The following is an 18,769-nucleotide window of genomic DNA, read 5'->3' as shown; positions in this document are numbered from 1 at the left end:
AAAACTGTGTCTCTGAGTCAGTTTTTGTATGGTATTTGATCTCTAAATTTTTTGCGTTCTTCAAAATTCCAGTGTGTTATCTTCATTACCTGAACTCCATTAAAATCATTATAAATCTTTCCCTAAACTCTTAAATATGAAAACAGTAATTCTCTTTAAAATCAAACATGTAATTATGTTTATTCTTATGTACATGAGAGCTCAATTTCTTCTCTTGTAAAGATATCAAATTAACAATTTAAGCAGGAAACAAACCCAAATTTAACTAGTCCAGATATAGCTTAATGGCTTAAAGCTAAAATATTAAGTTGATGACTAGTGAACAGATTTGACTAGAACACTTCAAGCACTGAAGTTCAAATTACTTAACTAAAAGGAGCTAGCCCAGCAAAAGAGTTTACATATAGAAGTAAACAGGATTTGACACACCCCCACACCTCGCTGTAAAAGGTAGCAATAACAACTCTTAGTTAAAGAAGTCAGTACTTCAGGACAAAGTTTCCAAGTGACTTCAATAAATGAACTGCATCAATGTCATCCTTTTGTATTTGACTGCAGTCACCAAGCAGCTCTCAACAGCTTTATCTTTAGGTCTTTACGTAGTTTAGAATACATATATATCTTTAAGGATTAGTAATTTTCAACTGGTGCTGATATAAAAGGGAGTCCAGAATGCTTGCTTCCTAAATTACACTTAATATGAGGTAGGACTATATCATCTACTATAATTCACTTATTATACCTTCCCCCTCATACTACCTGAAAATTAAAGAGTCTGAAGACCACGTGCATTTGTTTTACAACATCCAGAGGAACACAATCTCCTGATGATCCACTGATCTGCTGTAAGAGCCGTAAATGCCTTAAAATTTCTCAAGAGTCCTAAGTTCCCTTGAAATGACTTCCTTTCTTCAGGAAAGATAAATTTCAGCAGTTATCAGATGAATGCATGACAACCATCTAACCAGCCTGCAGATTTAGGAATCCACATGTAGGCTGAGAAGATGCCTGCTCACACACGCACACACACAGAGCAGCTTAAATGATGCTAAAGAAGTTACTGTGGGCAGCACTGATAGAGGGCTCGTTTGCCTGTTTCACTAGGTAACACAAAAGCTTGAAAAATATCTTAAATAATATTTCAGTGGCACTTACTTATTCAGCTAGCAGACACCATAGCAACCGCGCTTGTGTTAACATTCATATACATTATCAAGAAGAACTTACATAAGCTCATACCTGATTTCTGATTTCAGTTTACAGGAAAGATTCGGTGTAACAGTGTTAGAATTCACACATCTTAACCATATTTAATAGCACAGACCAGATCAAGAGAAAACTTAAGATTGAATTGTGTTGCCTACAGCTAGATAATGAGCAAACTTTAAGCACAAATTTAAAAGAATGTTATTCTGACACTGAAGTTTATTATTGACTCTGAATTTTTTAGGTTACTAGCTACATTTCTAAGTCACTGTTCTACATTCAATTCTGTGCTGGTAGAGATCTACATTCTTGGTTTTTTTTTTTTTTTTTTTTGCAGGAGCACAAATTGATAGGGAGACCTATAAATATTTCTCACCTGCATCTCTGTAGATCTGTCCTGGATGCAGTAATTACTAAAGGAATTAATTCATCAGCTCTTGTGATTTTTGAGTAATCAGCCACTAGATGGCAGAAAAATGCAGTTTAATTTTCATACTATAGATAATGCACCAAACAAATCTCTTGTCTATCAGATGTCAAGTAATATGACGCCTCAATGTCAGATAAAAGGTCTGAATAAAGCTGATTATTTTTATCTAGTACATGTGCTACCTTGACTTTTCTCCTCTGCTGTTAAAACTGAAGAGTGTTTTAAATATTTGAATACTCAAGTGTTAAATAAAACTCTCTCTGAATCTCATCATTTTGGAATGTACATGAGGAGAATAGTAGCAATCTCATTAAAAATACTTTGTTATCACAATATCACCCCATTTATTATTAAAAAGATAGATTACGTGGAGAAATTAATTTAGTATCTAAGTGTTTCTTGGCCACTTTTCTACTCAAGAGTTAGACAGTTAGGTAGTGGGAAGAATGAAGCAGAGAATATATAAAAACTCTAGAGAGTTTGGCAGGAAATAAAAAGAGAGAAGTAAAATTCTCAGTTTTCATAGATGACTGGCCCTCAACTAAAACCATATACTAATGAAAGAAAAAAAAAACATCAGCAAAGATTGTTGTAATAAAATTATATGCACATTAGGAAAGTGTTTGCATCTCTATAACCATATTTTTGTAAAATAAAATCCTGTTTCACTATTTTTTCAACAATTTGCAATAATAGGTTAACCAGTTTTCTTCAATCCCACTGTCTTTTCTTTGTATTTCCTTATCTAATTTTTTTCCAGCTATTTCCATTTTTCTAAAAACTAAAACAAAATGGTTTAAAAATAAAACATGAGCAAATATAAGGATATGATCAGAAAGGATAATAATTATCATAGCAAATAAGGGAAATAATAGAAACCAAACTGTTTTACAATCATCCCCTTTGTTTCCTCATTCTGATCTTACATGTTCTGTATTAGTAAGTACACCCCTAAACAAGCATTAATTTAAAAATCAACCTGATAAAAAGATAAGGTTTTTTTTCAGACTTATTTTTAGGACCATGTTTAAACTTATTTTAGTGTCTTAGTTTATTTATATAATTACAATTTCTAGTCATAAAATTCTAACTCAATTGAAATCTATGGGATTTTTGTTGAGATCCTATTTGCCAACTCTAACAAGAACTTATTGTTTCAGATGGCACATGGAACTACTGCGAAAAAAACTGTAAGACTGCAAAATCTGGATGGGAGAGCAAGCACCATATATTGTACAAAAGCTGAATTCTAACACAGTACAAGGAAAGCAAAAAAAGGCAATAAAATTACTAGCCTTTTTCCCTCTGTCTCTCAAATAAATTGCTGTTAAAAAAAAAAAAAACCAAAAACAGAATTGCTGTTGAGAAAAACAGAAGACATGGAGAAAGGAGATACATCATATTTTGTCTTGACCCAAAAAATACATTTTCAAAATAGGGAGCTAGAAATCTCAAGTCTTCTTCGGAAGTTACAGAACTGTTCTGCAGCAACAGGTAAATCAGCCATTGATCTGGGAAGAAACATGCTTGTGTAGAACATTTGATTCTTAAACTGAATAAATCTGGTAGAAGAACTTTGCAGCTTCTTTTGAACTCACATTACAAAATACTGTTAAAGGAAGAGATCAAGTTTTCTGATGTCAGTCTTGCCCTACATGAGGATGACTCAAAATGGAGAATTTTAGCATCTTTTTAGATTCTTGAAATAAAAAATATATTGAAACAATTGAATATTAAAACAAATTTGCTTCATGGTTTCATGATTAATGCAATGGTCAAATTACTGCTTGGTACATAACTTAATACCTAAGTGAAAACATATTTAGAAGAAAGCTTCAGATAAGTTACTTACTGAAGTAAAAGCCAGAAGTTCCTCTTCAGTTAATTTGTGTATTGGATTGTTCTTTTGGAAGTCTATACTGTAAAAAAAAGGAAAAAGAATATAAAATAATGCTGATTTATTCTTTAGCACATAGCTATGTAGAATACATCTCTGAAACTTGCAGAAATCTAAAGGATGTTCTAGAAAAGAGTTACAAATACAAATTGTAGTGCATAGTTGTAATGCTGTAACGTGATGGAAAACACAGTAATACTAGCAGGGTAGCAAAGTCCTAGGCTGCAGGAAGTGAGGATAAGCCCAAACACAGCAGCCATGGACACAGAAACAAAGGAAAAAAGCTGCTCACTCTTGAAAGGCCTCAAAGTAGGCAAGGACCTCCAGCAAGATACCCTCACCTCCACTGCCAACCCTTAAAAATGAGGTCTGGGAAAGCAAGGATCCTGGCTCCACTCCTTCTGGTCATTCAGAGGCACTGCATGCACCTGAGCCCCCCTGGTTTGTTCTGCCTGTCCAGCAGGTGTTCAATCACTGGTTCAAGCCATGACATAGCATTTCCCCTATGACACTGTGCACATACAGAAAGAAGGTGGCCAACACTTCAGAGCAGTCACAGAGGAAAAGAATCATTTCACAGGACAAGGATACTTAACGGTGCCTTTCCCAGGACATACCAACCTGAAATGTCTTACTACGTTCACATTTACAGGATTAAATTTTAGGTATTCTAAACAGTTTTAAATCCATTCCCTATTTTTACAGAGATCTGTTTTCAGTTAAAATTCAAAGGCTAACTGAACACAGATTCTGTAAAGCAAAAACACACTAATGCTCAAAAAGCGATGAAGGACAGTCTCAAACATACACCCTCTGGTCATTCAAGGAATATAACCACAGGAGTACACCTCTCAACCAACTGACATTACTAACTTTTTGTACAGCAAGGGGAACCCAAGAGAATACAGATGAAAATCAGAACTTTTTTTTCCCAGTTGGATGTTACTGTGCTGATAATAAAGAAATTTGGTTTACAGCTCTATATGGGTGTACTGTCTTCTCTGACAACAGCCCATCAACACCTACAAAAATACTACGAGATACCTGCAAGCAGCAGAAAGAGAAGCAGCAAGGTTACAATTCAAGTTCCTTGTGAAAACAAAGGATACAAAGTGAAGATACATCCTAAATCATCCTAAATCGTACCACAGAGTACAGATAATCATCAAACCAATACAATGGCTATGTACGCACACTTAAAATCAGGATTATTATTATTATTATTTTTTTTTTTTTTTTTTTTTTTTTTACACTTTACTTTGTGGAGAAGACTTTGCTGCAATCTAACTTTATTCTTGCTATACAGTTAATTCTTCATAGATAATTACCATTGCTGTCTAACGAGTTTACCCAGTCTTCATACTTCACTATATTTAGCAAGACTATATATAAAGTGAGAAAAGACAACCAGACTGTCCAATGTGTTTTATTTATTCCTCTAAAGAAAATGTATGACAAAGTAGTAAGAAGTAATTCTAAGAGAATGAAGTGAAGCACTCAAGATAGGAAAACAACTGACATCATTCAAGCACTCATATCTTTACATGCCCAGAAGAAAATTAATCATGTGTAGCAAAGAGCCAAAACTGCTTCCTGATGGCATAAGTCTCTTGCACATTCCACCTCCATTAAATGGAGGACTGAAGAAAAAAAAAAGTTCTCATGAGAGCGCTGCTTCAGCGTTTCTGAAACTGCTGTTCTTTAGGTACCACTAATAAACATCCAACTAGAGCAACCCAGGAATGAATGCAGATGAGGTGTTCAGGAAATTAAGCTATTTAACTGAAATACATTTCATTCTGACGAACCAAATGGTCATTTGTTCATAGGACTTCAGCCAAATAAAGGTATGCTGAGAGACTGCAAATCCATGATTAGGCCCACTTTGGAGATTCAATTTCCTATTTCTATTGGAAGACAAAGATCCTTCTTCTCTTCATCCTTTGCAACTCAATAAATCTATCATTCAGTAGTTCTTTTCTTCATGTTTCATTACTGAACTTTCCCTAAACTCGAAAGGGGAGACAACACAAAATCCCAAAATAAACTGAAATGTGTGCTCCATTTTCAAAGTTTTTTTTTTTTACTAGCTATTACAGAATCTAAGGAGTGTATGGGAGCTGCTCTCTCATTTTTGTTGATTAAACACTAACATTTAAAAGTGTTACATAAACTAAAATAGAGAATCTAGAAGAATACCAGGTTCAGAGCTGATAATTATTCAATCCAACATGAGGCAAAAGAATGAGCTGCTCAAGCTCAAATTGTAATTATCTAACTGCAGTCCTTCAGAGTTAGTAATTTCATTAAAATTTCTTTTGTTAGTAACAACAAGAGACCTCTGATCAATTGATCAAATAGTTCTATCCTATAACAACACAAGCACCTAATAAAGCACACTGTGTGGAATGGTGAAAGAGAACGGGCATTACTGATGAGAATTTTTTGAGAAAGATACCCCCAACTTTCCTACACATCTGTAAGGAATAACATTAGTGGAGTAGTTGAAAGATGATTTACACATAAGTCACATTCAGGTAAATGTTTGTCCACTGATTCTTTCTTAAAGACCTCCCATGCCAGATATTCCATTCCTTCTCCATGCACCTTATGGTGATGTTTCACAACATCTGGTACTAGAAGTACGATTGCAGCCACAAGGAAATACCAACTATGCTTTTGGTAGAATGGTGATGAGTCGGGGTTTAGAACAACAAGCAAAGGTTTGGCTGAGTCTTGTCACTTCCATGTTTATTAGCTACTACATTAATGAAGCTTTCCCCTTCTTCCCACACAAAACAGGTGTGTTATCAATTATTTATTTTCAAGTGTTAGACTGGAAAGCAACCTGCCATATATTACTTTTTCTCTCTTTGAGATTTTTTTTTCCCCATGGAAACAGGGAAATAATACAGAATTCTTGTATATCATAAAAATACATTGATTCAGACAGAAAGGTTTCCTTATTCTAGAACAGATTTTTGTCACAGTTCTTTGAAGCGTATAGATGGACATCTTCCAGCTCAAAGCCATTATAAAATGGTTTTAATTTCCATTTCTGCCAAATCCATGTTCAATTCTTTAAGACACATAAATGCGATAAAGCAACCTTGAAAGATAAAGAATGAAATTGTTCTAATGGTTTTCCATACCAAGCCAAATCTAAAGCTATTTTTTTTTATCTGAATCTATATAAAGAGTGGAAATGTAGCTGTGACTTAAGCATTTATGACAATAAGAAATGAACATTCTTTAGGCAGATAAAGAATCTTGGAGTAAGTTCTACTCCACAGCAAGAAAAGTATTTGCTCAGCAAATCAGTAAAAGCTAGACTGCCAGTAGTTTGGAGCTTACAACCAATTATTTAATCCGATTAGTCAGACTTACAAAAGCAGCATAATGGATAAAATTGGGAAGGTGAGATACTACAGTCTGAATATAAGACAATGCTGTGTTAGAAAATGAACCAGACATGAAAATGTTTCTCATGAAGCAGATTATTCACCATCCCACTCTTTACTCCTCTCTTTTTCTCTCCAAATTGGATCTAGATGTGGCCTTGAATAGAAAGAAAGCTTAAATCTCTGGAAATAAAGACAATGAAAATAAAGAAAATACAAAGTCACAGTGCATACTCATGATGTTTTTTCACTGCAGTGAGTGGGCTGAATGGTTAAAGGCCATAGCTGAAACCAGAGATGCAAAACTTCACGCTTCACTTGAATCTAGCCAAGCAAACGTCTGGGCCTTCATAAAGCTGCAGTCTGAGAAATAGGTATAAAAAGAAAACAACTTCCTCTCCTCTAATAATTTTCAGCGCACTTTATGAAACAAGAAGGGGAGAAATAGTTGGAAACTCTGATAAGTGAGTGGGAAAAGTTGGACGGGGTTGGAAGGCATCAAGATTATAACTTGAGCTACAGAACAAGCAAGAACACACTACAAAGGAAAAATCATCAATTTCTGGGTTGCTAGCTGAAGCCACTGAATTTCCTCACTGCCCTTTGGCTCGCCTGTTACTGCTGTTATAATATATAACAAAGATGTATCTTAAAACATCCGTGTGCATAGAGAAAATAGGTCTGTCTGAGACTCAGGACCTTGAACTCTCTCACTGTTCTACTTCCAGCCCCCTTTTGGGCTTGACGAGGTATTTCAGCAGTACTGAGATTCTACTGTTTTGCAAGTTACAGATTAGAAAATTGCTTTTAGTGATAAGAATGATCATTAATAGGGATCATTGTAACAAAGTGACTATTTTTATTTTGCCACACGAATACTTTTGAAACAATCACACAGAAAAAAGTATGATAAAAAACTTTCTCCAACTTAGTAGGCACTTGTTTATCTATGAGAAAACCAGGGTATTGACTGACAGCTAGCTTCCTATTTTCTAAGCTCAGACTGCTTTTACTCTTTTGTGCCACTTCTAAAACCACACAATGCAGAACTCCTTTAAATCAGGAAAAGAAAATGCAAGCACAAAACTAGAGGAACTTTGTGTTACAACTTGTAACTAGCAGCAGACATTCTGAAACTGTCCATGTACTCCCACTGTACTGAAAAGAGGGGGCAGAGTTTTTCTTGAAAGATACAGATGATTTTCACAGCAAGATAAGCATTATAGACTCTGAAAGATATCCTCAAAATTTAAGAAATGTCATCATTTGAAAGAAGCTCAGACACAAAGGAAAAGAGCCTTTCTCCAGGATAAAAGAATGATTTAGTCATTAATGAAACACTGCTGAAAATCTCTTCTGGAGATTAACATTTACTCTGAACAAACTGAAACTGTGTTCTTATTTTTCATTTTTTAAGCTTTTTGGACACACTGTACAAAGAAAGGAATAAAAAAATCCCACCAGCTTCCCACTTTGTTATTTCCTTACCACAAAGATTCGTGTGAAGGGAGGCTGGGAGGTGTATTTATTTATTTCTAAAATGTAATTAAAGAATTAACTTACCAAATTCCGAGGATTACAGCCAGCTCTTCTGCACACAGATCAGGTATGTGGTACTGATCAGCATCCGCTAATTTTATCTCATTAAGCACTGTATCATCATTTAAATCACAATTCTGTTGAAGGAGAAAAATACTTTTTAAACTAAAAACAGTTGTGAGATACGATAAAAAGTAGTTTCAAATAAATGCATGCCTTTAAAATTTGAAAAAAGTTTTTTTCTGAAAAAAGGTAACATTAACGTCAGAAAATGACTGAAATGGAAAGAAATTTGTAATTATCTTGAAACCTACCCTATCATGATTATTCCACTTACTGAGACAATGGAAGAAAGCATAATTAAAACCATCTTTGTTACAAGTATGTTCATTGTTATGTAAAAGGCCAGTGAGTTACAGCATTCAGGGACACTTTAAGGTTACCTGAATATTCTTCTTAAATAACAGCTGAAGGAGAATTCACATTTCAAATGGTTGCACACAGTATTATTTATAACCACCTTCTCTAGTATACATAATCAGTTTTGTCTTGTCTATGTGTCATTAAAGAATTTCTTAACACACAGGTGTTCAGGTTAGCATTCACAGACTGCACTCTAGGACTTATGGATTTATTTTTAAGTCTCAGCAAACTATAACCACGTAAAGCCTACTGCCAGTACAAGGGAATTCTTTACCCTGGGAACAGTTTCTCCCTTCTTTTTGCTTTTAAAAGAGTTTTAAAAATGCAAGAAATACAGACAAAAAAAAAAAAGAAACAAACAAATGACCCACAGAACCTTCAGAACCTCTACTTTTTGCTAGTGAGGTCAAAATGAGCGCCCACAGGAGATTTAAAAGTGAACAGGAAGGCTTTGAAGTGGATTATTAGCATTCAACACCAGGATTTTTATCATCTTATAGATGTAACTAATCACAATTTGACAGAGAATGCTCCGATTGTCACTGTTTTATTTTTAAGAGGAAGTAAGAGATTCCCAATCAAAACATCATATATTGAACAACACTGCCATTTGCTTCTCTTAATCCTTGCCTATGCTATACAGTGGTATCTACCACTTCCAGAGGCAAATGATTTTAGAACAGAACGCTATACTAGTATAATGGCATTACTTTATCAGATGTATCAGAAATTATGATTTATAAAGCTATTAGTTAAAAATTTCCAGCTTCTGGTCTACGTAACTTTTAAATTCCAGCCCGTATAAAAAACATGATTTCTACTTCTAGATTAAAAATAAAAATCAAATCTTATCCTAAAAACATAACGACAGATCTGAGTAGGGTAAAACTAATCAAATGCTTTTTGTTATTTTTTTAAGTACTATCTCATATCAGGTGTCCACATGCAATACCTCAAAAGCCTGAGGTCTTTTCTTACACAGACACACTGTCATTTTAACTGAATGTGCATTTCCAGATCTTAAGAAAGCTGATCTGTGAGCCAAACTTTGGATTTATCATCTCAAGTATTTGTTCTGCAACACCATAGTTTTCCTTCTAGTGCAATCTGAGATATTTTAGCTGCTCAGCACCAGGGGCAAGAAGGGAATTCTTGGCCAGACAACAGTCCGCTAAGTGGTCACATTGCTATACTACAATTTCTGACGGTTTAATTGCAAAATAACCTGTTCAGTCATCTTCCTGAACGTTAACAGAGGACAAGCTTTAGAACTAAGAACTCCATGACAGGAAATGAAAATTAGAAGGTGTGAGTAGCCTCAGCTTGGCCCTTATACAAACTGACAGAGACAATTACAGAATCACAGAATCACAAGGTTGGAAACGACCTGCAAGATCATCTAGTCCAACCACCCTCCCATTCCTATTAGTTCCACAAGCACTAAACCAATTCTATCAGAAAATTCTCCACTAATTCAGGACAATTCCTATTTTGTAGGAAAATACAACATTTTACTTTATCTGCAAATAGTACATGTAAAATAAGATTAGTGAAAAGGGAAAGACAATTCCTCCAATAACTATTCAGCATTCTGTACATCTTCCATAAACTTTTAAAAGAAAGTCTACAAGATACATTGAACAACTAGGCTAAAACTCAAGCAATGCTATTGTCAGTAGCTGTTGGCAAACATAAAATAGCATTAACTTCAATTTTGCCTAACAGGTCTTCAAGGTACATCCAGAGCTGACTAATTTGCAGCCAGACAAAAAAAAAGGCTGGAGCTCACTGTTATGAAATACAGATTACATGAAGTAACATTCTGATAATGAGTTATCAGCAAATACATGGTAGAAAATGGAAAAACAAAAACATAAATTAGTAATTCAAGGCACATATGAACTGGAAAGTCAAGCCTGGTCTCATACCTCTGACATGACAACACTAATAAAATGCGTGAACTCGAAATACCTTAGGCTTTCTTCAAAGCAACACATGGTTCTACTAATACTATTTTGTAGGATTTCTAGCATACAATGTAAATGCACAAATAAAAGGCTTAATTTTTTTTTTTTTTTAAGTAAACCATGCAAAAGGGAACATTTAACTTCTTTTTAGGCAGCTTAAATACTTTAAGACAAAATTTCTTAATAGTTTCTCAGATTTGCACAAAACTCAACTCCCTTCCTGCAGCCAAAAGCACTCAAGTAATATTTAATGCTGCATTTCTACTTTTCAGAAAGAGAATATATGCTTATTTATCCTATCTTTATTTTGAACTACATATTTTCAATTTAGAAATACAGACATCGTTAAATTCTTTTGCTTAACAATCAAAGTCTGTCACGGCATAACCTCTTTATAAAGACTGCAGCTTGAAGAATATAGACACTGCCTCTCATCTTTTTCCCAAAACTTCCAGAAATTGTACGTTTCTTCTAGGCACCATACACTTTCCTCTTGTAAACACCCAAGAAAAAAAAATCTTAAAAACATTTTCATTAAAATAAGTTAAAAATTCTGAATGCACTTTAAGAAATAAGAAAAACAATTCTTCTCAAATACGTACCATAGTTAAGTTTTCTAGAGGAGTAGGTGCTGGGGTTAGCTCACTATGAGGAGGGATACATTCCTCTGATCTTTGGACATCCAATATAAGCTGTGCTACATATTTTTCCTGAAATCGTGTTCTCTTTCCCAAAGCACCTACAGAAAATTAATACAAGTTTATACCAGTGACCACTAAAAAAAGCAGTAATCCCATTGTATTCCCTGAAAAGAAACATATTGTGAACCTGTAATACTTATCAGTGTTTTAACTCTGCTTGATTTGATCGCAATAAACCATGTGCTTTCACCACTAGCCACAACATATTAAAAAAACAGGCATTACAAATATATTAATATATCTAGATGTGTCCTGCAAGTCCAGTTTTAGGTAAAGTCCCCACAATCCACTACACCCACAGTCATCCAAATTCAACAGTTCCCTACTCTAAAATACTAGCAATAAGCTGCAAATAATTGTTCAATTTCCCTGATAAACATTGATGAAAACACAGAAACATTCAGGAAAACAAAAATCTTGTAACATCTTATAAAAAGACAACATTTCCAAATGGAAACAGTTTAATAGAGTCTGACTGCCTCTTTTGATTTGTAGAACCTTTGTAAAAAATGATCACAAACTGTATTTTCCAAAGCCCATTAATTTCATTTCTAGGTCTATATCAACATTTAAGGACAATGCTTAGATGCCTGAACCAAATATGATAGATAGAAGAAAAATAGGGAAGGAATCAAATTGGTTGGTTTTTTTTTTTTTTTCCTTCAGCGTTGCATCTTTTCCATGCTCTTTTTTATCCTTTTCATCTACATTTAATGCACTAAGTAGTGCCTGGCAAATTCAAGGATAAAATTATTCTGGGAGTTATAGAAACCTCTTGAAAGAAATGCAGTCATTAGTAACAGCCAACACAAGTTCACAAGGGGGAAGATCTGCTTAAACTTATACTCCTTTTGTGACAAGGTTGTCACCTAAGTTGATCAACTCTATGTAATCTTTCTGGATTTCAGCCAAGCTTTTGGTGCTGTTTTACATAACATCGTTCTGAACTAAACATCCAGTATACAGCTAGGCAATAACACAGTGCAGTGGGTGAACAGCTGGCTGATAGGCCAAGTTCAAAGGGTTCTAATAAACAGAGTTACATCACACTGGTGGCGAGTCACTAGTGGGATTCCACAGCGATTCTTTAACATTTTCACAAACAAATTGGGTAAAGACAAAACGAGAACATTTGCAGATGACAATAATTTGTCAAGAGCTACTGACTCCCTCGAGGCTAGAGAGGCCTTGACAAAAGGGCTAGGCAATAACCAGCTTCGTGAAGAATGGCTGAAGTCACTTGGCTCAATCATCCTAGAGAAGGCAAAAGAGAGGGAAGGCACCATGGTGGTCTTCATGGTGGCTTTCCCACAAGAGAAGCAGAAGAGGAGGCACTGATCTCTGCTTTCTGATGACAGTGACAGGATCTGAGGGAACAGCATGGAGCTGCATCACAAGAGGGTCATGTTGGGTGTTAAGAAAAGGTTCTTCACCAGAGGGTGGCGGGGCCCTGGAACAGGCTGCCCACAGCAGCGGTCATGGCCCCAAACTGCTGGAATTCAAGCAGCATTTTAACAACACTCTCAGACAATGGGTTTGAATTTTGGGTGGTCCTGTGTGGAGTCAGGAGTTGAACTTGATGATCACTGTAGATCCCTCCCAATGTGGGCTGTTCTAGGATAGCCCACAATTTATTTATTTATTTAGGAAAATACCTTAGTTGATGCTATTATTATAGTATACATATAATTTAGAGACATAAATGTAGTTCACATGACATTTTCTCAATTATGTTTTACAGGCACAGATCATCATTTTAAATATTTTGACTGCATGAAAGTAATCTTAAAGTTGATTGTTTCTTGAGCTCTTTATTAGACACTGAGACAACTTTTACTAGCTTTTAGGATGGCAACTGACATTTACACCAAGTTGAAAGCAAAAACATAGCTGCAGCTGCTCTTCCATTAGAAACCTGTTTCTAAGCTGCAATCAAAGAGCTTTAGAACTTAAAATAACAAAATCCTACAAAGCTAATACCTATAAAAACTGGAATTTGCTTGTTGACTGTTATACACTGCTCAGGAAATGTAAGACATAAGAAAAAGAGAAGTGAACACTGTCCCACTGTTCTTTTTGCAGAGCCAACTGAGATTAAATTCAAGTTTTAAGTTTTGTTATAGTTTTGAAAATTTGCAGAGTATTAAAAGACAATTGAATGTTCATCTGTTTAGTGGATGAAGGCCAGGGGATGAGGCCATCATCTGTAAGATGATCTGGCACAAACACTGCAATAGCAGTCAGTCATCCCTTTTCTTCCTTGAGGCGGAAAGAGAGCATCAGGGAAATTAGTAATTAAACAGATCACTCCTTTTCTGCCAAACACTCCTTTTAATGGAAAGCCCTGTGTTAAAAGTTCAGGAAGTAATGAAAAAGGTCCTAAAAATATCACCTTCTAATCACATTGTGGAGGGAACCAGATGGAAAGAGAGAGACTAGCCAGCAATTCATATTATTTTTACACAGTAGCACTCAATTCATAATTTTAATAATGTTTGTAAGCCTTTATGCTGTAATTCACTTCCTCTCACACCTTACTGTTTAAGCCACTAAATAAAACACTAGCAAAGCTAGCCATGTTACTGTTAAATTTACTTATCACCTAGAAGTTGTGATTGTTTTTTTTTTTCTTTAATGTTTGAGACAGTTACCCCTCCATGCCTTTTTTTTTTCCCCCCAAGCAAAGAATTCTTTGTTATTATAGGGAAAACACTTATCTATTTTCTATATTAAAACAAATATCACATGTATTTATGTTGACAAAAAAAAAAGTGCTTGCTTTATACTGCCAGAAAGAATCACAAAATACAGGGAATCCAAATATCAGAGATTTTACTGTCCCATATTAGAAATTTCCACAGATAGACTACAGGGAATGAAAATAATACGTGGATTTCAGGCTGTAGCACTATCAATTTTTCATATCAGATGATCTTCAATTTATTTTGGATTACCAGTCTCCACTTCACAGTAAGATTCTTATGTGAGAAGGACCACAGCCTTCTTTCATTAGGAACTGTTTCATGGAGTTATTGATGACAGCGACTCATTGTGAGGGACAGAAAGACGCTTTTTAATAAATGATGAATATAGGACAGACATGGATTAATGGAACTAAAAAACTACACAGGCAAAAACAAGTATGATTCACCTGTTTTTAAAATAACACTAGAAAAATACTAATACTGAATTGTTTTTTAAGAACAGCATAAGTTTCTATGCTGTAATAAATTACTCAGCCACTAAGGATTACAGCCATTAAAGAACAAAATACTCAAAAATCTTCCCTAAAAAGGAAATTCCTTCCAAAACTCTTAAAAGTATCTTTACTATAGGCTGAATTTCTACATTAAAGCAAAGTCTTTTTTGATGATGTCATATTCCATGTGCTTAGCCAAAATGTGCATGTCAAATTAATTTGTCTAGAATGCCAGCAATTCCCACATGTTCATTTCATTTGCCTTCAGGTTAGACATCCTTCATAATAAGTCTAATAGATTTATGGAGATAAACCATAGAACTTTTAGGAGTTCCACAACAATATTTTTCCAAGAGACTTTATCATTGCAATCCCTCTGTGGGACTTGCACAAATTCTTGGAACAGTCATAAAAATAAAAAACAATTCCAAAGCATCCAGACTTGTTGTGTGCACCCTCCCTCTTCTCCCCCCCTTCCCTCCCCCTCCCCCCCCCCAAACTCTTCAAACAACAGCTTTTTTACAAAGTTAGATTTAGGGAAATTACTCATAAAAAAACCTAATTATCTCATTTAAGGAATATATGACTGCAAGTTGAGGAATATCAGTGAATAGCCATCTGGCACCTTGATTTTACCTGTTCTTAGTTAATTAAATTTTTATAGTTCAAATATCATGAAAAGCACTGATGTTTTTAATAAAAATCAAGGAAAATATGCCTTTTTTTTTTTTTCTTTTTCAAGAAACACAATTTTACTTGTCACACATGCAGTACGTATTGCACCGTGGAAAGAATAGGATCAACTGAAATAGAATTCATCTGAACAAGGAGATGAAAATTACTCCTATGCTTTAGACAGATACCACCAAATATATTCAACTCAATCACAGTTACACAAAAACATGATGTCACAAGATTTTCATTACAGATTTTTAAAGTTAACCTTTAAAGCCTTAGAATAAATGAGCATGGAGTTCTACAACAATTATATTATTTTTAATTAAAGTATTAAATTGACAAAAGATCTACACGGGGGTAGGAACAGCTCCAATCTAAGCATAAAGAAACAGTAAGCTTTGTGGCATAATAGATTCAGAGGCTGCAAGTTTCAGTTCCTCCCATTAACAAATCTATGGAAAAGTCTTTGTACCCATTTCTTTTTCTATTTCTTCCCACAAATGCTCACAGGCCCTCACACTGAAAAATGGTGAGCTTTGTGACATTTTGTTTACTTCACAGAGCCAGGTAGAAAAATCATCTTTTATCTATATATGTGATTTTAAATAAAGTTACAAGTGCAGTAATCTGATCTTCCTGACTCCAAAGAAGTGATTCTGAAAGGATGATTATATGGTCTCTAAAGCGATTTTGTGATATGTCTGGTGTGAGTAATGTGAGTTTTTCCTACTTATTTCCTGCTGTAACAACAGTCCTGAAAGAAACATTTAAAAGTTACTTACATGGAGGTCTAGACTAATGGCAAGAAAGGTGAAAGACTGAATCATATCATTCCGAGGTCTTTAAAACCACCCCTACCTAACGCAGAGATGCATCCATCACCACACCAATCAGATTTAGGAGTCCCCTAAAAGAGACAACTAGACCTAGACTTTGACTGATAATGAAATGCAACAAGGATCATAATACTATAGGATCAGACCCTCACATTAAGGATGACACTGTAACTCAATGGTATATTTTTCTTCTTTTTTCAAAGCAATGCTAATTCTTAGACAACAAGCAAGTCCTACCTGCTTAGAAGTCAACAATTGTCAAAATGTATTGCTTTTTTCAGACATATTTAAAAAAAAAAAAGAAAATCAACTGTAAGTTAAGTAGGACCAACCACTTTAATAGATTGCGCATGCAAACTTACCTGTTAGATTAATCTTCAGTTTTGCAATGTCTTTAGCCGTACTGAAACATTGTTTAGCTTTTTTGTACTCATAGTAATACAAAAATGTATAGGCACACTCAAGATTGAACTGAACTGCTAAGTGCCAGCCTTCATCACCTGCGAACAAAGCTTCTGCTTCAGTCACTACAAACCAAGAAGAGGAAAAAAAGCTATCAGGACACAAATACTAGAGAATGATATTTTGAAATTATATTTAAAATAGTAAGAGAGGAAGTCTGTCATGATTAAAGTTAACCTTCATACATTTAAAAACACAGTGTATAAAAGACACACCCGTTAAAAGCATTTTTAAAAGTCTTGTATCTCAAGGCTACAACTAGAATAAGAACAAAAGTTTAATATTCACTTGTATTTTACAGTAAAGCTGTGCTAAGATGTTGGTTTTTGAGAAAATATATAACTCTATTGTTCAAGGACATGGCAAAGCACAATAATAAAGCCTGTTGAAGTACAACAAATACCCGCCCTTAGTTAGTACACTTTAAATGAGAAAGTTGAAGTTTGGCCAGTAGATTGAGGACTGAATTGGGACTGCAGACTCTTTGGTCTGGGTTTTTTTTTGTTTTGTTTTGTTTTTTACAATTACAGATTTGCTCAGTGATAACAGTCATATTCTCCACCTGAAAAGCAGACAATACCTTGGGAAATGAATTTGAAAACTTCAGAAAAGATAACTTCATATTTTTTCACCCCTCACAAAACGTAAACACATTAAAAGCACATTTAAGTAATGCATATTACAAAATCATCTGAGTCTTAAATATTTTTGTCCACGTTATTAAACTTCTTTTTTTTGTTTTTCTTTAAAGAGAGAATGCCCAAAAGACCATGATATCTTTCCAGGAAAGGCTTTTTTCACTCATTTTATATAAAAAAAAAATATGTTTCAGTAAACGGTTTAGGACATCAGTCATTTACCTGCTTCCCACACATTCTAAATAACATTCTGACAGTTCTGAAGGAAAAAATAAGTTGTTTTCTATGAGGTATTATGAAAAAAAGAAAATGGAAATTAAATTTTTATTTTTATTCAAATTTAAGTGTAGATTTGCACTGATCTTTTAAAACACTTTGAGTGACTAAATCCTGAAAGTCTATTGTCAGTGCAAAAGAGCTTGCAGGATAACGGATGTGCATGTGCACACATGGAAATGTCACAAGAGTGCAACTTCAAATGATTTTGATTCAATGTCAAATAAAAAAGCAGGTTATGGCCTACAGTAAGACATTACTTCTTCATTTTTCAATAGCTAACAAATTTTAATAATTTGAATATAAAATTGTGCTAAAAGCACATATATGATACAATGAACTAAAAAAATGCATCAATGTTTTCAAATACTTGGAACATTCACTATGGTTGCTATGACAACTAACCTGTGATTTCTGACTGCAAAAAATCCACAACCTTAAAAATTGCTCAACTTTATCAGCATTTATGATTTCATGCTAAAGTAATGTATTGATAAGTGCTCTTACACGCCTGATGTAAATACCATATATTTAAAATGATAACAAAGCTTGATAAGTTTAGGCGTTTGAAACTTCAGAGACCTTTTTGGGAAGCTTCACACCACTACTTGTATAAATAAGCTGCAAAAATCATCTCTCTGCCAACCCATGCCACATTTTAGCATTGAACACTGATGAATGGAAAGCAGCATTAAATGCTCCAGGTTTTGCACAACAGCTGCTGCAGAACAGGAGGGAATCACCACAGCTGTCTTATATCTAGGTGATAATGCTGAACTTACAGTTGAGAGCAACATTTTAAATGGCTTCCCTCACAAATGTCAACTTCTCTTTTTTAAAAAAGAGCAAACAGTCTCCCAGTCAAGCTGATCCAGCAAATAAGTTATTTAAGCCATAATCAAAACCTATTTTGAAGGCTTAGTAATTATTTTATGGAATATAAACAAGGCACTTGTTTGAAGACCCAGATGGCTTTAATGAATTAGAAGTTTAATAAACTGCATCTAGAAGCTACGGGCAGCAAAGCCAGCCTGGAAAAGCTCACTATGCATCCAAGTGTACTTTACATCATCTCTGAAAACCAAACACTGGTCATCAGAAACAGATATCTTGGTA

At 34.6% G+C, this 18,769-nt stretch overlaps 1 protein-coding gene across 2 annotated transcripts in view; it reads right to left on the bottom strand.

Moving 5' to 3' along the window:
* Positions 1-18,769, bottom strand: part of TTC27 (tetratricopeptide repeat domain 27) — a 104,131-nt gene that overhangs the window by 68,000 nt on the left and 17,362 nt on the right. For both annotated transcript variants that reach the window (XM_048935837.1, XM_048935838.1), the window contains 4 exons: positions 16,640-16,804; positions 11,466-11,602; positions 8,498-8,610; positions 3,489-3,555 (listed from right to left, as the gene is read on the bottom strand). In XM_048935837.1, coding sequence (XP_048791794.1) covers positions 3,489-3,555; positions 8,498-8,610; positions 11,466-11,602; positions 16,640-16,804 — 482 coding nt within the window. The remainder of the gene's footprint in view (positions 1-3,488; positions 3,556-8,497; positions 8,611-11,465; positions 11,603-16,639; positions 16,805-18,769) is intronic.

The sequence above is a fragment of the Lagopus muta genome, chromosome 2, assembly GCF_023343835.1.
Source record: "Lagopus muta isolate bLagMut1 chromosome 2, bLagMut1 primary, whole genome shotgun sequence".
Taxonomy (NCBI): Eukaryota; Metazoa; Chordata; class Aves; order Galliformes; family Phasianidae; genus Lagopus; species Lagopus muta.
This window is presented reverse-complemented; position numbering and strand designations above follow the sequence as displayed.